The 23,226-nt window shown below is 54.5% G+C and overlaps 11 protein-coding genes across 11 annotated transcripts; 6 read left to right on the top strand and 5 right to left on the bottom strand.

Moving 5' to 3' along the window:
• Positions 1-534: 534 nt before the first annotated feature.
• On the bottom strand, positions 535-1,943 carry N7459_005408 (uncharacterized protein; the record flags this gene model as incomplete). Its single annotated transcript, XM_056944592.1, has 4 exons — positions 535-1,312; positions 1,383-1,506; positions 1,584-1,719; positions 1,773-1,943. 4 exons carry the CDS (start codon positions 1,941-1,943, stop codon positions 535-537), a joined length of 1,209 nt encoding a protein of 402 aa, XP_056801475.1.
• Positions 1,944-2,563: 620 nt separating this feature from the next.
• Positions 2,564-3,640, top strand: N7459_005407 (uncharacterized protein; the record flags this gene model as incomplete). The annotated part of the gene is made up of 1 exon (XM_056944591.1): positions 2,564-3,640. The coding sequence occupies one exon, from the start codon at positions 2,564-2,566 to the stop codon at positions 3,638-3,640; it is 1,077 nt and encodes a 358-aa protein (XP_056801474.1).
• A 2,001-nt stretch (positions 3,641-5,641) lies between these two features.
• Positions 5,642-8,969, top strand: N7459_005406 (AMP-dependent synthetase/ligase; the record flags this gene model as incomplete). Its single annotated transcript, XM_056944590.1, has 4 exons — positions 5,642-5,905; positions 5,961-6,709; positions 6,764-7,778; positions 7,833-8,969. Coding segments are annotated over 4 exons (3,165 nt in total), but the record flags the coding sequence as incomplete, so codon positions are not given.
• A 326-nt stretch (positions 8,970-9,295) lies between these two features.
• On the bottom strand, positions 9,296-11,071 carry eng2 (putative GPI anchored endo-1,3(4)-beta-glucanase; the record flags this gene model as incomplete). The annotated part of the gene is made up of 1 exon (XM_056944589.1): positions 9,296-11,071. One exon carries the CDS (start codon positions 11,069-11,071, stop codon positions 9,296-9,298), a length of 1,776 nt encoding a protein of 591 aa, XP_056801472.1.
• Positions 11,072-12,454: 1,383 nt separating this feature from the next.
• On the bottom strand, positions 12,455-12,759 carry N7459_005404 (uncharacterized protein; the record flags this gene model as incomplete). The annotated part of the gene is made up of 2 exons (XM_056944588.1): positions 12,455-12,518; positions 12,575-12,759. The coding sequence occupies 2 exons, from the start codon at positions 12,757-12,759 to the stop codon at positions 12,455-12,457; spliced, it is 249 nt and encodes an 82-aa protein (XP_056801471.1).
• A 234-nt stretch (positions 12,760-12,993) lies between these two features.
• Positions 12,994-13,951, top strand: N7459_005403 (transcriptional regulator family TF; the record flags this gene model as incomplete). Its single annotated transcript, XM_056944587.1, has 3 exons — positions 12,994-13,229; positions 13,353-13,799; positions 13,855-13,951. The coding sequence occupies 3 exons, from the start codon at positions 12,994-12,996 to the stop codon at positions 13,949-13,951; spliced, it is 780 nt and encodes a 259-aa protein (XP_056801470.1).
• A 470-nt stretch (positions 13,952-14,421) lies between these two features.
• N7459_005402 (phosphoribulokinase/uridine kinase family protein) lies at positions 14,422-15,147 on the top strand (the record flags this gene model as incomplete). The annotated part of the gene is made up of 1 exon (XM_056944586.1): positions 14,422-15,147. The coding sequence occupies one exon, from the start codon at positions 14,422-14,424 to the stop codon at positions 15,145-15,147; it is 726 nt and encodes a 241-aa protein (XP_056801469.1).
• A 144-nt stretch (positions 15,148-15,291) lies between these two features.
• On the bottom strand, positions 15,292-15,886 carry N7459_005401 (GFA family protein; the record flags this gene model as incomplete). The annotated part of the gene is made up of 4 exons (XM_056944585.1): positions 15,292-15,323; positions 15,378-15,498; positions 15,558-15,719; positions 15,779-15,886. The coding sequence occupies 4 exons, from the start codon at positions 15,884-15,886 to the stop codon at positions 15,292-15,294; spliced, it is 423 nt and encodes a 140-aa protein (XP_056801468.1).
• A 602-nt stretch (positions 15,887-16,488) lies between these two features.
• N7459_005400 (translation initiation factor eIF-2B subunit family protein) lies at positions 16,489-18,157 on the top strand (the record flags this gene model as incomplete). The annotated part of the gene is made up of 2 exons (XM_056944584.1): positions 16,489-16,616; positions 16,702-18,157. The coding sequence occupies 2 exons, from the start codon at positions 16,489-16,491 to the stop codon at positions 18,155-18,157; spliced, it is 1,584 nt and encodes a 527-aa protein (XP_056801467.1).
• Positions 18,158-18,347: 190 nt separating this feature from the next.
• Positions 18,348-19,301, top strand: N7459_005399 (alpha/beta fold hydrolase; the record flags this gene model as incomplete). The annotated part of the gene is made up of 1 exon (XM_056944583.1): positions 18,348-19,301. One exon carries the CDS (start codon positions 18,348-18,350, stop codon positions 19,299-19,301), a length of 954 nt encoding a protein of 317 aa, XP_056801466.1.
• Positions 19,302-19,582: 281 nt separating this feature from the next.
• Positions 19,583-22,576, bottom strand: N7459_005398 (putative kinesin family protein (KlpA); the record flags this gene model as incomplete). Its single annotated transcript, XM_056944582.1, has 5 exons — positions 19,583-19,759; positions 19,832-21,396; positions 21,450-22,292; positions 22,361-22,493; positions 22,559-22,576. The coding sequence occupies 5 exons, from the start codon at positions 22,574-22,576 to the stop codon at positions 19,583-19,585; spliced, it is 2,736 nt and encodes a 911-aa protein (XP_056801465.1).
• Positions 22,577-23,226: the final 650 nt, after the last annotated feature.

Here is a 23,226-nt window from a genome sequence, read left to right as displayed (position 1 = left end):
CCCCCGAGGTAGCAGCGGCCTCCCGTGACATCCTTGCCTCGTCCACTTCTCCCGATCTTCCTTTGACTATGTTATCCTACTCATTCTCCGTCGCCCCATTCGAATATGGAATTGCAGATAGTGCGAGGGACATTTGGATTCTTCTCTCCTTGCAGGCGCAGTCCTTATCACAACCGGACGAAGAGTAGCCTGAAAGACTTGTACGTCTGCATGGAATTGACAGCTGTCACCTCTAATCAGATTCAGCAACTGAAGGATTCGGCCATCCTCCGATTTCAAGGACTGATCCCGACGCTAACATCTATATGCACTCCTAGAATGATCGATCAACACAACTTCACCAAGAAAAGAACTCAAGCTAGCTTTCACCCTGTTAAGATCCTTGGCCTTCCACGGTCAATTCGTATCTCAGGTGCAAAGCAGAAGCGATCTAGCTAGGGCCGATGAGAACGGTGGAGCTGGACAACCGTGGTGATCGTCGTTTCTTGTCAGAAAACACCCGCGGTAATCCATTTGCCACTATCCTGATCGCTATCAGGGGCGCTGTGCCGTGTCTATCATCGGCACCGCTTCAATCACGGATTCCATGCTCGGATTGTGGTTCCAGATACCGGTGATCTCCAGTCCAACACTCTGCAGTAGATCCCTCCATTGGCGCTCAGATCTCTCGACGCCAGCCCCGATGCTCATCATCTGAATATCTAGCGAAGCCTGCATGAGTGGCGCGTTGGTATCGGGCAACACAAAGTCCACGATCAAGATGCGAGAGTAATCAGCGACCATGGCAGCTATTGTATTCCGCAGGATCTGCTGGCAAATGTGGTCGGGCCAGTCGTGGAAGATGGAGCGGAAGTAGTATACACGGGCCCCCTTGACGGGCTGGGGATCCAGGAAACTGTATCCCATGGCCTCAACCCCCGCTTCCCGGCCAGAAGCACCTTCAACCACCTTGGGCAGGTCTTGCAATATTAGCCTCCCGGGGAGATGGCTATACGTCTGGCGGAACCGGCTGAGATCATGGCCCTGGTTCCCACCAATGTCAACAAGGAAGACGGTATCCTGGCAGGGAGCGGAGGGACTTAACAGTCTCTCCACGGGGTACATGTCGAACCACATGGGCCTGCCCTGTCTGCGGCTCGCCATGTACGAGTTGAACAAGGATTGCTGCTTCTTGTGATCCGCCAACCATTCGAACTGACTCTGTCCCACGGCCCACTGCATGGGCGAGCGAGCATATTCGTCCGGGTTGGTATAGTCATGAGCCTGAAGATACTCGGGCAATTTGCTCAGGGTTGGAATTGTCAGATCATATCTAGTACCCATGCGCTGTCAGCTAGGTGCAGTCCCATGGAGGCAAGGAAAGCCGATCTTTGGTCACCTACATGCATGGTACGCCATCTCGACCCACCGGCTGCGTCAAAGCCACGGTCTTGCTATTGGCCCGATATACCTCTGGCGTGGGAGTCGTGCAAAGGCCCAGCGAAGCCACGACTCGCATCAGACGAACTGCATATCCTCCTCGTTCAGCGTGGTCCAACAAAACCGATCGTTGTCGCGCAGATCAGCACTGGAGGAAGACAAACCAATCAAGTCCCGCTCGGCACCGGTGTATTCGGCCAACTGTGAGGCAGAGACGCCTATCTCTCGATGCTGCTTGTCCATCAACCAAGGGAAAATTTCCAGATCCATGACGGTGCGGAGTGCTGCATTCTGCGGAGGCTGTAGCCAGTCAGGTCGACAATCACACACAACTTTCCCGTGGAACTCTATACCTGGTAGATCAAGCGCAAAACGGTGTCTGTCGGTGTTTCCACTGCCAGTCGGAGTTGATCGATGGCCTGTAACAGCTCGAAATGAGTCTGCGCCGAGGGCGTGGTGGCATCTTGCAATACCAGTTGACCCAGACGGCTGGTCATAGAGTATAGAGGGGTGATGACGGTCATGCTGGCGGCGAGTGTGCAAAAGGGAAGATGCGTGACGACGTGAGGTGCTACATGTAGCACGTACAAGGATGACGGGATGCTTTCTAGCTGGCTGGAGGGGTTGTCTACTTTATAGCACACGCGTTGAGTGTGCCTTGGACGCCTCGCATCGAAAGCGTCTCTTTGGTATCGGCCAAATTTGGTAATTCTGCCTTTCCCCCCTCTTCCTTCCCTCCACCACTAACCACCGTCACCACCACCGTGGGATCGGGGTGCCCGAAAACAGCCCTGGATCATGGCTCTCGTCGAGTCTCTAGCTGCCTGCGGCATATAGAGCCCCGGTGGGCCTGGCAGAGAGCGGGTTGTACGGGGTGTGGCCCCGTCATTGGATTCTGGCCTGTCTGCGGCCTCCGTCGGCCCACTTCGCGGACGCATACGCTCACCCCCTGAGGTCGCTGGGCTCCCGATCCACACGGAAATGGGTGCGGCGATGTTTGCTTTATATTGACCGGTCGTGAGCGCTCGTTGACCTGGAATCAATTTAGTGCATCGAGTGCGCTCGCTTCCACGACCTTTATTGTCCCCATCCATGCTCCCCACGCCCATCTGCAGCCGTTTAGCCCGTCTTAGCGCAGGCCAGAATGCATTCGCTTCCCACACCCCCCACCGAGCTCGACGCACGATGGAAACCTGCCATCGCAACGGTGAGCCTGGGCGCGGCGCACCTGCATCCCATCGCTGCCAAAATTGATGCGGCCGCGAGGAACGGCCAGCAGGGTCTAGAGCTCTTCCATGACGATCTCGCGCAGCTCGCTCAGACCCTCCGCTGTCAAACGGGCGATGCAGCGACGGCCCGCACTGATCGTGACTACGAGATCGACGCTGCGCACGCCATTCGCGATCTATGCCTCGAGCGGGGCCTGCGCGTGCTGGCGCTACAGCCCTTCCGGCACTACGAGGGCCTCCTCGACCGAGATCAACATGCCCAGCGGCTTGACGAACTTCGGCATTGGGTCCAACTATCGAAGATCCTCGGGGACTCTCTCTTCATTCTCATTCCGTCATCCTTCCTCGATGCGGCCGACATCACCGGTGACCGGGACCGGCTGGCAGCCGATCTCGCCGAGGCGGCCGATGTGGCGTTCCCCGTCCGCATCGCCTACGAAGCGCTCGCCTGGGGCACCTACATCAATACCTGGGAGGATTCCTGGGAAATCGTGCGACGGGCCAACCGGCCAAATCTGGGGATCTGCCTTGACACGTTCAACATCGCCGCACGTCTCTGGGCCGACCCGACCAGCCCGACAGGGCGGCTGCCCGCGAGCGCGGATGATGACCTGCATACCTCGATGGAACGACTCATCCGGGAAGTTGATCCGGACCAAGTGATGATGGTCCAGCTGGCTGACGGAGAGCGAGTGGACCCCCAGATGTCCTTTCTCCACGCCACCGAGTCGCCTAAGCTGCTGGCCTGGTCGCGGAATGCTCGCCTGTTTCCGTGCGAGGAAGAGCGGGGCGGTTATCTCCCCATCCGTGAGGTGGCAGATACCTGTTTGAACGGCCTGGGCTACTCGGGATGGGTCAGTATGGAGGTATTCTCCCGAACTACTCAGGAAGAGGACCCATCGGTGCCGGGGGCGCATGCCGAGCGGGCAAGTCGATCGTGGCAGCGGATGATGGGACTTCTGGAGTCGAAGCCCAAATCAGATTTATCATAGTTTACTCGATTTGTGCTGATTTCATCAGCTTCGGTCATCCATCGTCTTCGGAGTCTGGTACTTGGCATTCCTCTGAATAAACCAATTCTCTATTTACCTTCCCCTCTGCCGTGCTCCTTCTCCATACCACCATACCACTCTGCGCAGACATCCTGTAGCATGCAGATATGTACCATGTCTCGGGAAATCAAGGCATCATCATCCCTCACAAGGACCGTTGGTACTTCCGTCTCATGATCGACTCTATACCGACATACCGGGCCGGAAGCGTTCCCCGGCCCAGTTGCGTCAATGCCACCCATTGGAGGCCTCGATGGACTTTCTACGTTACGTATGGCTTTGCACTTGTCTCCAAACAAGGCGCCATGTCGAGGTGCTTTTGGCCCTGGGGCACGCCGGGTCGATCCTGTGGCGTTCCGCGGTCCAGGAATGCTGAGTATTCTGCTTTATCTTGCTATGTATATCTACCGAGAGGCATGCTAGGACCCGATCAGCCGGTGAGCATTCTCCGCGGCAAACAGTGGAGCCGCGATGGGGCGATAGAATCTCGGGGGAGAGAACCGAGGGATCCTGCAGAACCGTTTCCAGGAACCGTTTGGAGAGAATTGAGATCCACTGGGGCCAGGCGACATTCCGCTTCCTTGAAGCTATCCTGGTTCCCGGCTCCCTGATCCACTTGCCAGATTCCGCGGATACGGGACGGTGCAGATCGGAATGTCGAACGAGGTTCCATCCCAACGGTGCTCTAGGTTGTATACCGGAGGCCGGGACGCTGAGATGAGAAGCAAATGAGCCGCTCCCAGCTGGGCAAATCCGAGCATCCTGATCGCTCCCGGTTCTTTCTCTCTCACGTCTGAATGTCGAAGGCTCGCCCTGCATTGGCGATGGAAAATTGATTCAATCATGCCTGCCGTTTTCGGTGGCTCCGATGTATGTACATGGCTCGCAGAGACACTTCAAGTCTGATGAGCGTTTGCCAAATGCTGCCACCGTCTCATCCAAGTGGTCATGGCATCTGGTATCCGTTCGCTAGGGTTACGTGCGAGTGCCGCAGAACGAATCGGATCTTTCCCTTGCTGCTGGGGTCATCAACGAAACCGATGCCCAGGGAGTCCGGGTTGTTACCTGTGGCGATGTTCTCAGCACATAGTCACAGCTGAAGTGGAATCGATGAGTATCACGAACCTCAAATTGGACACTTTGCTCTATGCAGGTACTTCTTCCCACCCGTGGCGTCCCATTCCCCACACTGTTGATCAGGATTTGCTCTCGACTAAGCCATCCCACCGGGATTTCAATTGCAACCGAGGCGGCGACTCGGGCACCTCTGCATTGTAACCATTGCTGCCAGATGCGATGGAAATTGGCTTCGGTAGAAACGGACATGGTGCATTCTCGATCACACTGCAGACCCCAACGGGTGGTGCTCACTCGTACATGAGCCCTGGCGAGTCAAAAGGGAAGAAAAAAAAAAAGGAGGGGGTGATAATCGAAAGCACTTAGGGCTCAACGACACTAACCATGTATCTTAATTGTTCACTACTAGCTGAGTCTGGACTTGGTCAGCCGCCAGATGCCATTCAAAGTTTATGACGCAAAGCATTGCTAGATCTGTGTTTGTACATAGATGTTGTCGACTACATAAACCCCGTTCCCCCGATGCCTTCTATAGGATATGGCTTGCGCTAGCGATCTCGCCCCGCTATAATATGCGGATGGCTCAATAATATCAGGGACCTAGCAAATATCGGCGAGAGAAATAGAGAGTATACAGTACACTTGATAGGCCCGGAAAGGCCAGGGAGGCCATCGTTTCCCAAAACAGAGATCCAGCACCTTCCCGAGGATCCCGAACGCAGTCGACGAGAGGCGTGTGACAACAGCTGAAATGAGGGAAACGCGACCCAAGTGACCACATAAATACAACCATCTCCCTCAAGTCAACTCCAAAATGGTGCATCTACGTTACTCCTCTCACTTTCCCCCATCTGACGTCCAGACCCCGTCATGGGTATCCAACGCGGTGATCGAGGAACGCCCACGGCCTCCTCCAGCACAACCGATCCATTGATTCAGAAGTTTGGACAACTCCATGTCCTGGATGACCTGGTTCGATTGCGCGCAGCAGATGTCGTTCAGCATCCCATTCTCGCCTACCCGCGTACCGATCAAGATGCCGCCTCGTTTACCGACTATACCGGCCAGGATCTGGATGAGATGATCGACCAGGTTGTCACTGTGCTCCTGAATGATGGCTTTCAACCAGTGTGTCCCTCTTTCAGAGCACTGTGTGCAACATGCTAATCCTCGTGTCCCCCAGCCTAAGAAAGATGGATCGATCGTGGCTCTCCTCACATTGTCCGATCTCAGCATGGTTATTACCTTCTTTGCCCTCAGTCGATTGGGATATACAGTAATGATGTTATCGCCCCGTCTGTCTGGGGAGGCGTGCGTATCTCTTCTAGACACAGTTGGGTGTGATTCCATTATCTATGGCACAACGGGCACAATTCGCACCACCGTGGGCGATGTCCTGCAACGAAAGCTAGTCAGCTGTCGCCCAATGCCCGACATCTCACGTAACAACACGGATACCTCATTCTTGGTCTTACATCGAAACCGGAACCCCGAGGCCCAGCGGAATCGGATTGCTCTGATCCTTCACTCCTCTGGCTCGACCGGTACACCGAAGCCGCTCTTTCTCACCCATCGAGCATTGATGACCCACCCTTTACGAGGGCCAGGAATGACATCGTTCAACCCTCTGCCATGGTACCACCTACACGGGCTCTCGACGGCATTGCAGGCAATGTGGATGCGAAAAACCGCGTTTATGTGGAATGCGAGCCTGCCGCTAACAGCCGAGGGAGTGGCATCGGCGCTTGAGGCTGCGCAGCCCGAATCGGTCGCAGCGGTGCCTTATATGCTGCAGTTATTGGTGGATAGCCCACGAGGTATCGCAGCCCTGCGGAAGTGCAAACTGGTCACCTATGGCGGTGCGCCCTGTCCAGATGAGCTTGGAGATCGCCTCGTTAGTGAAGGAGTATACTTTGGTGGCTCGTTCGGTCTGTAAGTGATGGCACTCGATTTCCTTGGTGTCCATAGTCTGACCTTGCTCAATAGCACGGAAGCAGGATTGGTCGCTGAGTCCATCTCTCGGCCTAAAGGGGACCCTTATTGGAACTACCTGCGCTTCTTCGACAATATCCAGCAATACATCTGGATGAAACCACTCGGTAGCTCGCTTTATGAGTGTGTTTATTTGGCGGGCCACCCAGCCTTGACAACGTCCAACTCGAATGAACCCCCGGGGTCATTCCACTCCAGAGACGTCTTTACACCTCACCCGGCCATTCCAAATCGATGGAAATATGCATCCAGGCTAGATGACCGGCTCACTCTGGTCAATGGCGAGAAGGTATTACCGTTGCCTATTGAGGGTCACATCAAGCAGGATCCTCTTGTCCATGAAGCAGTGGTTATTGGTTCCGGCAAAGCCGCTCCCGGGTTGTTGATTTTTCGTGCCCAAGACGCAGATACCCCGGAGATTTCAAACGATGACTATATGAACCTACTCTGGCCAACAATTGAAGCTGCCAATCACCGAGCCGAAGGATTCTCACAGATATCCCGAGATCTGATCGCGGTCTTGCCTTACACGGCCAATTTCCCTCGAACGGACAAAGGATCCATGATCCGCGCACAGGTCTATCATCATTACGCTAATTTGATTGACAGCGTCTACTCCAAGGCGGAGCTTGCCAATGGAGACCTTCGTCTCGATCTTGCGCAAACGAGGTCATTGCTGATGCAGCTCTGCCACGAAAGACTCGGCGTTTCTCTCCCCACGGCCGACACGGATTTCTTCGCACATGGGGTGGACAGCCTCAAAGCATTACACTTTCGACGTCTCATCCTCCAGAATTTTGATTTAGCCACCAGCAGTTTTGGGTTGAATGTGGTGTACGAGGCCGGCAGTGTTGCACGGCTCGCGGAACGTATCTGTGCTGTGCAGAGCGAAAAGTCCACGTCTGTTGGGGACGCTCATACGACAGTGATGGCGAAATTGGTCGAAAAGTACTCCATGTTCCAGAAGCACATACCTAGTCCACAGTGCTCGCCGCGTGCGAAGGGAGTAGTGAGTAGCATACAAGAGCCATCATAAGCTTCGACGATACTGACAAGACATCAGATGTTAACGGGGGCAACAGGTTCGATCGGTGCCCATGTTCTCTACGAGCTCCTCCTTGATAGCTCTATCTCGACTGTTTTCTGTTTGACACGCCGAGAATTCCCATTAGAGGCAGTACTACGCAGTCTCGCCGCAAAGAAGCTCTACATTACACCCGAACAGGCATGCAAGATCGTGGCCCTAAATGTTGCCCTCGACCAACCCAGCCTTGGGTTGGATGGGGACGGTGATGTTTGGCGCCACATGCAAGAGTCCGTGACGCAAATCATCCACGCCGCATGGCCGGTCAATTTCAACTTGCCGCTGGGCCACTTCGAGCCGCACATCCGGGGCCTCTACAATCTCATCCAATTTTCCTTGTCTATACATCAACCGGAACCCGCAGTGCTCATGTTCTGTTCGTCCGTCTCCACAGCTCTTGGTGGCCCACTAGCTGAGATCTCCGAAATTCCTTTGGACTTACAATGCGCATATCTGGGCTATGGACAGTCCAAGCTCGTTGGCGAGCACATCGTCAGCGTTGCACGCCGTTCTGGGGCCAGAGCTTACTCCCTTCGTATCGGGCAAGTGTCGGGTCACTCGAAAAGGGGCTTGTGGAATGACGATGAAGCCCTCCCGCTTCTCATTCGGTCAGCCTTGACTCTCAAGGCTCTACCGGACCTATCCCACGCATGCTCCTGGCTGCCGGTGGACAAACTGGCCGTAGCTATTCTGGAGCTGACACGAGCTTGCTCTGCACTGGGTCAAGAGCCTGACTCTACAACCGCGAGACCTGTGGATGGCTCCATTTATAACCTGTGCAACTCGCGAGAATTCTCCTGGTCAGCACTTCTGGATACATTGAGACTGAATGGGTTTCAATTCGAGACCGTAAGTTTCCAGGAATGGTTGCAGATGTTGCGAGACAGTGAGGCGCGAGGGGAGGAATATGTCAACCCAGCTGTGAAGCTCATTGAGCACTACGAAGCCATGTATGGGGGCGCTTCTTCGCTGGCACAGCTTGGTCCTAAAACATTCCTCACGGATAAGGCCGAGAGAGACAGCATGACTCTGCGTGATGGCCGCTTGCGAATCATTGAAGATGGGATCTTGAATTGTTACATACGAGACTGGCTGAGTCGGTGGATGACTGCGTAGATTTGGTGGGAGGATTGCGTATATTTCATTTACAGCCCGGAGTCAACGGAGTCGGTGGGGGATTCCGAGAGAGTATTTCAGGGGCATGGGGAAGCTCTTCTATGGATTTGAATACAATAAACGAAAGAGTGCAGATCAATTACTTTGAATTCACATGATTCGTTCACTACTGGGAATATCTAGGGGACCTCAAAAAAACAAACTCGGAACGTGCCTATGGAGGTCAAATCAAGGCTTATTGTACACGCAAGAGAAGCAGACAGCAAAACAACCCAAACCACGATCAACCCCACCAGGACGTATCGGGTCAACGTAAATGAAACTCTTTACGCGAAAATGGCCAGCCCGAATACCACAGCGATCGCAGGAAGTTGGACAGAGATCTTTTTCGCGCCACCAGTAAAGACTGGGGCAACAGCGGTGCTGGAGCCACCAGGAAAGACACTGCCTGAAGCAACAGCACCGCCAGTGGAAGCGGGAATAGCAGGGTTGTCAGCCTGCGAGGGGTGCATGGACGAGAAGACACTGGCAGAGCCCAGAACAACTCCAGGGGCAGGGATGATGGTAGGCAAGCCAGTCGACGTAGCAGAAGAAGCCGGCTGGTTTGCTGCATTGCTCGAGGCGGCATCTGCAGACGCAGATTGAACATCCGGGGTGCTCTGCTGTCCAGCAACGCCCTGGCCCTGTTGAGCAGCATGCCAGCCGGCTGGGGGCTCTACCTGAGCAGATGCAGAGGCCGTTGGACTTGAAGTCTCGGCAGGTTGGGAGCTGGTGGCAGGATGAGCGGACCCGTTGTCTTTGGCAGTGGCTACAGTGGACGCCTCGGCTTCGGGGCAAAGGGTCGTAGTATCGGTGACAAACTTGGTGACGTATTGCGTAGTGGAACTCTTCAGAACGGTGCTGGGCGCCGCAGACCCCTCAGCGGGAGCATCGAAAACAGCAGAGGCCTGGACACTGGGGGCAGATTCGGCGGTCAACTGAGCGACGGTGCCAGCAGTGCTGGCCGTTTCAGTGGAGGTGGGAGCGACCGAGGGCACGGTTTGAGCAACTGGGGTCGCGTGGGTGTCGACCGCCAATGATTCGGAAACAGCGTGAGTAGCAGCAGAGCGTGAGGCAGAGACTGCAGTGTCCTCAACCCCAGTCTGGTAGATCTTGACCGAGTTGATCTCCCAGTATGTCTGCTCGAAGTGCGAGGGGTTCTGGGCAACGTAATTGACACAGCTTTGGAATGAATCGGAGCTAGACACGGGGCAGCCGGACTGGCCAAACACACCACCAGCCCAGTCACCGCAGAAGGTCACATCAAAGACAAACGACTGCTCCTTGAAGCTATTGGCAACGTCGCAGCCTTCCTCCACCAACGCCATCGGGGTTCCGAACTGAGAGACATCCGGGTCGCCCTTGGTGATAGAAGTCGGAATGGAGTGGCGAGGGAAAAACCAGATCTTGAGAAACTGTTGGGTCCATTGCATGGCGTAGATGCCACCTCCTTGGCGATTGAACGAGGTACCATAGCTGCCCTGGTGTCCTTCAATGACACAGCCCACCGTTCCCAAATCTTCTCCGCAGCCGGTAGCATTGACCGCGCCAGTCATGCCAGTGTCTGTCAAACTACACGTACCGGAGGTATGCATAACGATCTCGTTGTGGTCCTGGAGGTTGACGCCCTCGATGATATCGATCTCGCCGTCTCCAGGCCATTCCTTGCCCACTGACCAGAAGGCGGGCCAGGTCCCGCAAATGCTGCCGGGCATGTGTGCAATATCAGCCACCACGAGGGATTGGTCGTAGTACTTTTTGCTACCGATGCGCACCGAATCTCGGCCCTTTCCGCCGGCACTCAGCGCGGTTGTATGGTCGACGCCGAGGTACACACTGCCGGCCTCAGTGACCTTGACCAAGCCGGCGCTCTCGGCGCTACCCTGATCGAGATAGGTCACGAATCCATTGGTCGGGTCTGATCCGGTGTAGAAGTTGAAGTAGTCCAAGAAATTCTTTCCCTGCCAGGTCTCGACCAGCTGGTATCGCTGGGCCAGCGCCGACGCCGCCAGAGACAAGAGGCACAGCGAACCAGCGCCGAGCGATAATGAGGAGGAACGCATCTTCCTCGGGATATTGTGGGATATCAATGGAGCTTGTTTCGAGGGAGACAAGGCTACAACAGCCGATGAGAAGAATAGAAAGTCAAAAAGGAAGGAGTATAGAGTAAGAGCCACAGGCTCAGATGAACGAGAGTACAATGCCACAGCAACGGAAAGAACGAACGGACAATCGCGGATTGTCAACAATGCAGAAAGGAATGTGTGTGGCCGGCGGAAGGCGCGACGGAGGGGGGGGGGGGGGGACAGTGAATGGTATTTAGGCAGGTGCGCTATGAGGCAGTCTGGCCACTCGGGCCATTCTCGACAGTCGTGATGGACTTCCTCCCCGTCTGTTGTCTCGCCTCTGCACTACCCACCAGTCACAGTCCATGCGTGCCTGGAAGTTGCGGTCCTTGGCCCACTCGTATTGGCCGCCACAGCAGCTCGGAGAGGTCGAGAGGGGCCCCAGAGGGATAAACGCAGATATGGTGCTGCGGTCTAGCCCACCAGGCCCACCGCATCAGTCCGACTCAAGCAGGAGAGGATCGTCCATTCTTCACTGCGATGGAGTCATCGCAGGAGGTGATGGGCTGTTGGTGCGGCGGCTAGGGGGGGGGCTTTGGTGGTCAATGTGAAACGCCATTCGCTCGGGACGGCGCCCTCCAAACCGACGGTGAAACAGGAGGGTCGCGAGCGAGGTTGTCGGGAAGTACAAAAAGGAGAGAGCAACGAAGCCCTCATGGTGCGGAAAGCTTCTGGGCGGCCAATATCCAGCGCGCATCTGGTGGTCGCATTGTGGTCATCTTGGCATCTCACATTCCACTGTTGCGGACCCACGTCGATCCGGAGGATGGATCGCACTGATCTGACACTTGCCTAGCACGTTCGAGTACACTCAGGAAGTGGTGACTGAAGAAGAAGCAAGGAGCGGCGAAAGCTCAGGCGGAGATCACCTCTCCAGCCCGTCTTGGCGGCGCCAACGACGCCATCTTTCTATCAGGTCGACACAGCTCTGGCTTCGGTCAAAGCTAAAGACCACCTTCCATCGAAGGCTTTCATTGTGAGAAATGTCCTGGCTTTTGCGAGGTTGCTACCGTTCCATGCACCTTACTGATCCTTCCTAGAAGCCGCCCGAAGTATATAGGTGAGAGTTCGTGTCCGATTGCGACAAACACAAAATCCATCCAATGATTCTGATATCTATGACTATACGGACGGGCATTTCCCTCTGAATGAGATTGATCATATCAAATCATCGGTGACATAGGTGCAATGTCAACAGGTCTCGAGAGAGGCAATCACACACAAATGTTGACTTTGGGTGTCGATCTCGCCGTTCCTTTTCACCCCAACGGAATCCCGGCATCTAAAACAACCGCCTGGTCTTATTGCCTGGAAAGTGGCTCACATAGAATAGGCGACCTCCGCTGAAGATTTGCGACTGATCCAGTCTCCTTGTCCTCCGGTGCTGTGCGATGGTCAGAATCTGCATCATCGTCGAACCAGATTGGTCAGCTCATACACCTCTGGTTATCGGCTACCGTGTAGCGATTCATCATTGGATTCTCATAGTCGTCTTCGGCGGGGATAGGAACCTGGTCTTGCATGTCGGTGGTATACGAGTGATCGGCGATATTGCTTGGGACTGACCAAGGATCTGTATCGCGGTTGAATACGTCGTCGGGTTCTCTCTCGACGGAACTAGACATCATGAAGATAAGGATCTCAGGGTTGTGGACGTTGGACGGGTGCGGTCGTACGGTAGAGTAGGTCGGATCTTGGACTCGATGATTACGGCGATGATTCTGCTGCTCTAATCATCCGGAATACTAGTCCGACTCTATAACTACAGTGCTACGCCTTATCGACGACTTCTTTGCCATAGCTAGATATCAGCCGCTACATGCTATTATCTCTGCTCTCTTATCCTAGAGGGATGTGAAATGACTATCTACTTATGCTACGCAGCTAGCTCCGGCGAGTTCCAGGGAAATCCGTTCCGGCCAGTTGACGCCTGGCTGTTGACCAAGTCGGGGAAGTCGGATGATCCTTGCGTTTCGCCAGCTGCACACAAGTTCAAAGCCCAACGTACGCCTCCGATTCCCTCCTCGTTCTATCCAGCCAACCTCATTTTCCAGACGCCAATATCCGCGATCTCGGCATGTCCTTTGAACGTGGGGTTCTGAGAGGCTGAAAGGCTGCGTACTACGTGGCTGCTACGGCATTTCCCCGTCTTTGAAGAAGCATCTCTCTGTCCGAGTACGTCGTGTCCTCGAGGTACACGGTCTCTTCGGTTTCGCAGCGATATCGATCTCAAAGCCCAGTCCTCCGTCGTCCTTCACGATGGCTTCCGCTCCCCATCTCGTTCCACGGTGAGTTGCCAACACCGTTCCCTCGTGAGGCCCACGAGATTGATCGCCCGACTCACTCTTCTGGTGGTCATTGCTAGCTCTACGAAGCCACAAGACCCGCATCCTCTCAACGCCCATCGACATTTCAGTCCCAGTCCAAAGCCCCCCCCCCGCGCCGCCTTTGGTGCACCACCCACCTTCTCGCAGGGATTCTGCAGCCGTATTTCACACTGGCTTCCGTCTGGATGGCGGAGTGGTGGCTGTGACGGGGAAGCGCCTGTGCAGCGCAGGTTACAGGTCACATCAGAATCCCTCGCCGACCGATCCGACCCGACCGATGCCAGCGACTGCGAGGCCTGTTGTGAATGGCACGCCGCCTGCGACCATGCAAAGCCCCAGTGTGCCCACTGCTACCAGCAGCAGATCCTGTGCTTCTAATGCCGATCCCCACAGACCGGGGCGCAACGCCCGGAAAGCGGAGACCGTTCCCCGGCTGGTGGAGCCAACCCCGGACGGCCTCGTCCGGTCTCAACCCCATGCTGCCCGGTGATGGAGTTGGCGATGCGGACAATTCATGATGGTATTGCCATAATTTGAACGGTTGGCGGGCGTCACCTCGGCGTCGTCGACCAACAACGGAGGCTCTTTAGATGGTCTCCACCACGCTAGGTCTCCGATGTCATGTTCTGCCATGCAGAATCGAACCGGTCCGCTCTGTCTACAGATCAGAGCCACTCGGCGAGCTGACTCGGATCAAGCCCGACCCTCGCGGCGTGGGTTGGGTTAAGCAGTCGGAGCACAGTGACCCGATGTCCACTCCACCACCCAGTACATAGCAAAGTCGACCTCTCGCTTCAGGACCCTTGAGTGCGGTGTGCCGCGAGGTTGTTACATCCCTTGCAACATTGCATGCATCCAAGACATCTATATCTACCCAGATTCACCAGACCCCGTCCAGAGGGATAGTTCAGCAGCACAAGAGGCCTTCCTACCAAAGCGAACCTCGAAGGTATTCCACAGATGGAATCCGAGTATCGCCGACTGGCGGACACCCTCCGCCAGCAAGCCAGCAACCACTCCAAGCCGCGGTATCTCGTGGCCATCGCCGGCGTGCCGGGGTCCGGCAAGACCACCACAGCAGAAGCGGCGGTGCGCCATCTGAACCAAGACCCGAGCGTCCACGCAGCGCTTCTTTCAATGGACGGGTTCCATCTGCCGCGAGCGGCCCTCGACCAGCTCCCCAATTCCACCGAGGCCTACGTCCGACGCGGCGCGCCGTGGACCTTTGACGTGGCACGGTTTCTGGATTTCATGCATCGCCTACGTTCCTGGGCTGATACAACTCCACTGACACGGACACTGCAGTCCTCGCCGACATGGCATGCCACGGACATCCTCCGAGCGCCGGCATTCGACCACGAGGCCAAGGACCCCGTCGACGATGGGATCACCATCACCCCCGACACCTCAATAGTCGTTGTGGAAGGGAACTATCTTCTGCTCGACGAGCCCGAGTGGCGCGACTTGGCGGCTTTGGTCGATTACCGGGTCTTCGTGGATACCGACTTGCAGGAAGCGCGGGACCGGACGGCGAAGCGGCACGTCCAGGCAGGCATTGAGAAGACCCTTGAGGATGGGTACCGAAGGGTGGACAGCAATGATTATTTGAATGCACTCTTCATACGAGAGAAATTACTTGTGCCTGATCTGGTGGTGAAGAGTGAGTCCGGGGTCGCTTCGAGGTGAACTTGAATTTGGGGGCACAGGCTCAACACGTCAACCCCACAGGTCGAGTGGAAATATATGGTCCTGACTGTTTTGCATAGTTTCATTTGTCCTTATGTCCAAGATCCTTTCTTTTCCTGGCATCTCGGTGCTGGTTGGTGCCTATTACTCTGTGATTGCCTGCTTGTGAAACACATCTATGTTGGTTAGAACCTCAACTCCACGAGCCAGTCAGAAGAAGCCAGACTTACCCGGAATTGCTGGCATCCAGCTTGCCCGGTCTTTGCAGAAGAATTCACCCTTGGGTGGCAATGCTTCAGGGTCGTCCAGGGATCCCACGCAAATATAGCGATAGGTATCTTTGGCTTGCTCCTAGCCATCTCATTAGCCAATCTGGGTGCTTCCCAAACGGGCAGCCAGAGAGATCCAACTCCGTATTCCAAAATATAACTTCCACAGTGGTCACAGAACTCTCGATGAACCACGACCCCAGCCCCATTATCTGCATTGTGCGTCTTCGGGATCCCCGCAATCAGATGAAAGGCGCCTTTGGGAACCTTGGTAGTGAGGCCATAGTTGCCGCCGAAAGCTTTCTATATGGAATCCCAAATCAGCATTTCTGTCATGGGTGAATCCTATAGGCAGTGGTTACCTTGCAATTGCGACAGTGGCAGAGCGAGGTCCGGGCTTCGTCAGAAGAGTTCAATCTCAATTCATACTCGAGCCGGTGACAGATACATGATCCAGTATATATCGGCATGGTGGCTGTCCCTCCGTTGAAAGGAATTCTGATGTATTGAATGAACTTGCCGATAGATGTAGAAGTCTAGTGTTATAACGACCTAGGTAGTAAGTTAGTTAACTAACTAGTTAACTAATTACTCACGTATATACTGACGTCATTGGATCCGTCTCCAGGGAGGAAGACGGCACAAGTCATGAAGAGCTGAAGAATGGCATGGTTTGACGAACAAAAACTTGATGCTACTGGGTCAACGTATTTTGGCCTATCTATTCTAAGTCGCGCCTGTAATGGACTACCCAGGCCGGCCTACATAGCGGTGTTTGATACCGTGCAATAGTGTGGACTGTACGCCGATCCTTCTATGACTTTTGGAGTAATGATTCTCCTTCAGACGCATCAGAGTACGCTGTCGTGGTAGCCTCCACGCTGGATTCAACTATTTTCAGGAATTAGATTCAAGGTTGGGCAACGCCTCCCCGCGATAATGTGATGTGACGATGACATTACTTGTACCCACGCTCGCCAAAACGCTTGTTGCACACCGGATTTCAAGTCAGAGACCTTCTGCCAGTGCTCTTTTCTCCTTTCATCGACTCTTCTATCTTGCATTTTGAAGCATGCCTGCTCAGGAAAGTCAACCAGGCCTGGAGGAAAGATCCGTGGTTTCTTGTTTCATCTTCTCACCTGGCCGCGACAATCCTCAGGTCGCGCTATTCCGACGTAGTGAGAAGGTTCATACATATCGGTAGGCGCTGTGGGGATTTCTACCTCGCCTGTCTCCTTCTAGCTTAGAACGTGTCTGCATGCAGTATCCGATGCTGACCAGCCAGCCACCATCGAGCCCCCATCTCGGGCAGTATAAAAACGCACGAATCACCTCTGGCAGCCGCATGGCGCGAACTCGAAGAAGAAACCAGTTTGACCACAAGCGACGCTGAAATATGGCGTCAGGGAAAGCCATATGCATTCGAAGACACCTCCGTTGGGCGCAGATGGACCGTCTACCCCATCGCATTTCGACTAAAAGACCCCGGTGAAGGTGGTCGGGGGGAAGAGGCCATTCAAATCGACTGGGAACACGACGGCTGGGAATGGTACGATCCTGTCAAAGTGGCGGAAGATGCGCACTTTGTCGGAGTGCCGCGGCTGGCGGAAAGCTTGCAACGAGTTTATTTTGAGATTTACATGAATGATGGCGCCAGCAAAATCCTCCAGTCGAGCTTGGAGGAGCTGAAGGCAGACCATCAGAGCGGATCTCACGAATTGACTTCGATCGCCCTCAAAGCCTTTCGTGACGTGCTGGTGCATCTGCGAGGCGACGTCGCCTGGTGGAAGAATGCCCGCATGGCCGCATGGCACCTGTGGAAGAATGGGCGGGAAAGCATGGGCGCGGCCACGCTGAATGCCTTGCTGGGAGTGCTGGCTGATATAGACGACCTGCACTGTACGGACCTGAGCAACGAATCCCGATGGGATCGAGTTCTCGCCGTGGTGGATCATCATCTGCAAGAACGTCAGACTATGCCATCGCGCATCAGGGACTCATTCACGGCCTATCTCCAGGACCGGTATCTGCCTGTTGCACAATCACACTCCGGCAACACGCTCACCCTCCTTACTCTCTCTGCCAGTTCTACCATTCGGGACAGCATTCTAGATGCTTTTGCAACGTTGCCCATCCCCAGGCTAGATCTCCGCATTCTCGAGTCCCGACCGCTCTTTGAAGGAGCCAGCATGGCTTCGTCTCTGCTGTCGGAATTCGAATCCAAGTTCCCATCTTCGTCGGGCAGACAGCTGGCTCTGAATGTGTACACCGACGCGTCAGCAGCACTAGCATCCCCAGACGTGGACTTTGTGCTCCTGGGAGCGGATCGTATTTCGGGCACCGGACAGGTCAGCAATAAAGTCGGGTCTTTACCGGCGGTTCTCAGTGCCAAACATGCCAGCACAAAAGTCAAAATCCTGGTTCCCAGTCAATTAGAAAAGGTTGCAGAGCCGGGGGGTGAGGATCATCACCAACAAGAGGAGAACGACCGCATGGAGGTGATGAGTTGCTGGCTCGACAGCGGCATCAGAGGCGTGGGAGTGCTGGAAGAAGGGCTGCAGGGCACTCGCCCCAAGACTGCTCACTGCGCCGTCAATGTGAGGAACGTCTACTTTGAATGGATCCCGGCAGGCCTGATCGACGCGTATATCTGTGAAGAAGGAACGCTGAACGCGGATGCTATCCAGACCAAAGCACAGCAGGTGAAGGAGAAAGCCGAGAGATATCTGGGCTCTTTGTAATAGCGAAAACGGAAGCATCGTATTTCCACGCCAAGTTGATGGTAACCCGAGAACGAGTGTATTTCTCATTCTTCCCCTTGTCCGTCTTGTCATGATCGAAGTCACCTGTCAAATCAACAACATTCCGTGACGTCACATTGTGCTTGAAATCGCCACTCTAGAGCCATCGTCCACTGTTGTTCTGCAACCAATGTCCAGGAATAGCCTTGATCCTGGATTACACAGCTTCACGGCTGCCGAGAAGCAGCTCACCTTCGAGTATGTTGTTCACCGACCATCCACGGCGGACGGAGCAGATTCCCTCCGCAACTTGATCGTGGTGCAGTGTCCTGGCTGGGGTCTGGGCTCGCAGTACCTCCAAGTTGGCCTGGCCGATTTATGGCAACCAAGCCCCGAAATCAACGAAGCAGACAGTGTCACGCGCTTCACAGTGCTCTTCTTTCATCCTCGGGGCACAGATGGATCTTCACGGCCCCGAAGTGCCAACGAGATGCGCAGCATGCCTGACCTGGCATCCGACCTCGAGGATCTGCGACAGCATCTCCAACTTGAGAAATATCCAATCCTATTAGGCCACTCCAACGGTGGGGCGATTGCACTTGGTTATGCAGAGATGTACCCGAGTCGAGTCAACAGACTGGTCCTCCTAAATCATCAAGTCGTCGGCATTCAAGATAGACAGATGGCACGGATAGAAGCCACAGACAGCAACCCTGTCTACCGAGGTGCCTGGGAGGCTTTATTAAAGCATCGTACCGACACAGACGACGAGTTCACCGCGTCCATACGCGGGATGTGGCCGTTGTACTTCTATGACCCGGAGCGCTACACCGATGAGTTGCTGGATGCGATTGGCGATCGCAAGCTGTCGGTCTGGTGCTATCAGTCGCAGGGTAGGTGTGATTGCAAACTAGAGAGCCCGATGCAAATGGTGGAGCGAATGGGGCATGTTCAGGCCAAGACACTGATTATCTTTGGCTACGACGACATGATCTGCGGGATGGGGATTGCAAGACGGACGATGGCGGACATTCCTATTGCCCAGATAGTTGCCTACCAGCAGTGTGGGCATTTCCCGTGGATCGAGCAAAAAAGAAACACGATACGTGATATTCGCCTATTCATTGACGGCGAGCTGGACTAGATACGAACATGAAGAAAAGCCATGTGCATAGGAAGAAAAAAAAAGAGTCTGCTGCTGTGCATTGATCAAAGCAGATTAGCCGTGTCCATACAGTAAATCACACGCAAAGACGGGGACCGAGTATCTTCAGAGGCTCTGCAATTGAGACGAAAAGCAAATCGTCAATTCAAACCCAAACTCCAAAGTAGACTGCGAGGTGGAGGACAGGATCGTGAAAAGACCTCCACCTTGGCTGAAAGGAAGTCCATACTATATGCAAAGCAAGAGAGGTATCATAATGTTCAAACATCGCGGACACGCGCCTGGCGCTTGGCGGTGCCAATGTGGGTGTTGTGCACTTTCGTGGCAAACTTCAAGCTGGTCAAGGTCTCGGAAAGATGTGCCTGCAATGGACTGACCATGACAAACATGAGCGTCTTCGAGTTTCCACCCAGCGAGAATTGAAGAAGGTAGGTGAGCTGATCGGTTTGTTAGCAATGAAGAGCCTCCCCGTCCAAAGTGAAGAACCTAGAAGGGAAAAAAAGGCATACCTTGCTGTTGCGATAGGGGATGTGACCACCCTCTTTCCCTTGACCAAGCGCAGCAATCACATCACCAAGCGAGCTGAGACTACGGTTGATGTTCTGGGTCTCCTTGAGACGTTCGCCAGTGGCCCCACTGTGACTCAAGCGCTCGCTGCCAGCCAGGTCAACCAGGTTGAGAGTGCCCTCGCTGCGTTCGCCGGTGATGTAATTCTCGCCAGTCAACTTCAGAATGAAGACCGAGTGGGATCGCGAGGAACGCTCGTTGGCCTTGGTAGCAGCCACGGAGCGGTTGTTCGACGCATGCTGAAGCATAGACTCGACCATCTCCGGCGAATCCAGCGGAACTGTGGTGATGTCGGTGATGGTGGTTTTGCCGCGCTGCATGTCATGGCGAATCTCCAGTTTCTTCTTGTCTAATTCGTCCGGATTCCCGAGTAGATCGTTGAGGTTCTCGTTGTAGACCTCGACGAAATTGCCCGCCATCGTGTACCGCCAGCCCTTCTCTTCCAGGCCTTGGGCTGTCTCATAGATCTGGTGGACTGCACGAGGGATCATACCGTCCTGCGAAGACATGGTGTGGGTTTTACCGCTTCCAGTCTGGCCATAACAAAAGATGCACACGTTGTATCCATCCAGTGCGCTCTGGACCAATTGACTGATCTCGTCAAAGACTTCACCATTCTGAGTTGAGGGGCCGAAAACCCGATCAAAGGAGAAATTGTTGTTTTTGCGACTGACAGTGCCGAGGCTGCTTTTTTCCTCCGGTCCCATGATATTGATCTCTTTCGCATCGTCGGACTGGTCGGGGTATTGCATGGGAGTCAAGGCCGACGCCGGCTCGCTGTTGAGGGATGGACGGACACGACAAAACACTCGAATATTGCCCTTGAGCTCCTGCACCTGATTGTGGAGCTTGCGGCGAAGCGTCTCCTCCTTACGCAGCTTCTCCTTGACCGTCTCAGTTTCAGACAATGCGTCCATCATCTGCTGGTTGCAACGCTCAAACGCTTGAGACTGTTCTTCTCGTCCACTCTCCAGGAATTCAATCCGAGCTTTGAGGGCTCTTATTGTGGATTCCAAAGTCACACTGTTACCGCTGGCCCTGTCTAGGTTATGCCGAAGGTCATGGACTATCTTGCGCTCACGTTCCATCTCCATTTTCAATGCTTCGAATTCAGTTCGAAGAGAGGCGAGCTCACGGTCCTTATTGTTTAGCTCAATCTGCGCTTTTTGAGTATCCAGTGCAGATTGTGAAGTTAGCTGGCCCAGCTCTCGGACTCGTTTCGCCTTCTCATCTTCAACCTCGCCGTCAAACTTCCGCTTTAACTCACGAATCTCATCCAGATGACGAGAGCTTAGTGACTCCAGTTCTTTCTTGCTGTCCTGGCGGATCGACTCCATTTCAATACGCTGGCGACGATCAAGGTCATCCATGGCGATTTCCTGATCTCGCCTGGCATCTTTCAACGCTGTCTCCGCGGCAGTGAGTTGGCTTCTAAGCGTTTCAGTTTCAACTTGTAGGGAAACATTGGTTTTATTGGATTCCTCGCGGGAGCTTTCGAGTTCGCTGACTAGATGAAAGGATTAGGATGGCACTCAGAAAAGGAGCGCTTGTGTTGCTCACTTCGGGTCTTGTACATCTCCAGGGTTTCCTTCATTCCAAAGCTGTTCTGTCCCTGCTGGTTCATTCGAGTCATAAATGCGGTGAAGAACTCGTCCATGGACTTCTCCTTGGATTCCTGATCCCATTCGGCGCCTAGAGTATGGTCAAAATTTGTAATTGCAGAATCTTTGGTCAGATAAAACGGAGTGCGTGGCCTTTTGGGGGTTCGCTGGGGAGAGACAGAGGGAGTTCGGCAGGACTTAGGCGGACTCATCATAGGAATTCCTGGTGACTGTCCAGGTCCCACGGGATTTTGAGGGTTGAATTCCAACATTGAGATGCCAGAGGAAGAGCTAGGAGCCAAGTTTACATCGACACTGGACTCTGCAATTGACGGGAGACCAAAACTAGCCTTTTCCAGACCAGCAGTGGCCCCCGCGTATAGAGTATCTTCCCATAGTGTGTTCGGGTGTGCTTCCAGAGAGGATCCAACAGGGCAAGAAGAAGCACGATTGACAGAAACTGAAGAAGATGGCATACCCTTCCGTTTTCCGAGCACACTGGCACCATCTTCGGCGTGAGTATCCAACGAGGTAGCGGGACGGGGAACCGAGGGTCCATTAAGCCGGCGAGGACCGAGGGATGATTGGGGGCGCGACATGGCCGAAGTGGGACGGGATCCGTAGCCAACGGTAGCGGAGAAAGATCCATGGGCTGACCGAGAGGTGGTCGAACCGGTTCGAGACATCGTAGATGAGGCGAGGGAATTGCCTCGAGTATGCGCTTTTGGTGCGGGAGCAGCTGGTCGAGTGAGTGTTCCTGGCCGTTTGGTATCCAGGGTGTTGGCAGTCTTCGGGCGAGTTGCTATTCGTTACGTTAGTACAAGGCTTCATGCATCAATGACTGAGCCTAGGCTTTCGCGCAATGCGTACGTGACAAGGCCTTATTGGCAATGGTACCAGGCGGCAGGATGCCAGAGCCGGAGCGAGAATTGGTTGTCGCCGAAGTCATCTCTCGAAGACCTGCCTGTGGGATGCGCGACCGAGTCGATGCTCGGGACTGAGTCTGTTGGTCAAGTCAAGTCAGTCCTTGGCCCTTGCATTGCGATAGGTGGTTTAGGCATTGTTTACCATGTTCTCATCCTCCATGGTGGGGTTTGTGGTTCGCCAGGTAACGGGAGAGTAAAGAATTCGGGCGAGAACTTCACGAGCAAGCTCCCGTCCTGCCACGGTCTCAACAGCCTGATGGGTGGTTCTAGATGAATATGCAATGGTGAGAGAGGGGACATGCCAGTGGGAGAGCATCAAGCTCCGGTTTCTGGAGAGACCGGCAGGTAAACAAACGCTGACTCAGCACATGCGTCTCACCCAAGTCGGTATTAGTGCGTCTGTCAAGGGTCACGGGATTACCATCTCATGTACGGCACGTGAGCCTCATGGGATGCAAACAGGAAGACATGCAAACAAAGCCGCTGCGATACTCGCGACACTCGACTCGTGTCCTCGGACAAGATTGGAATCGTGGGTTTTCCAATCGTCGTGTCCCGAGTGTCTCATCTTCGGGTGGACGGCAGCCATCATTATCGAAGCCATTGAGGCACTACAGCAAATACTACCACTAAGCATCGAACCGCCAGCGCGGACTCCACTCGGCCGGCCCGCTTGAAACACCCAAAGCGCCCCAGTTCCCGCATTCCCTGGTGGGCTCGCCAACAGCTCTGTCCGGGTCTTTCTCTTTCGTCTTCACCCCCGACTCTCCTATACTTTCCTCCATCTCTTACTGGCTCTCAGTACCGACC

This window comes from Penicillium hispanicum (genome assembly GCF_028827665.1).
Source record: "Penicillium hispanicum strain IBT 35686 chromosome Unknown utg000004l_segment0_segment0, whole genome shotgun sequence".
Lineage (NCBI taxonomy): Eukaryota > Fungi > Ascomycota > Eurotiomycetes > Eurotiales > Aspergillaceae > Penicillium > Penicillium hispanicum.
Note: the sequence above shows the minus strand (reverse complement) of the source record. Positions and strands in the feature narration are given on the sequence as shown.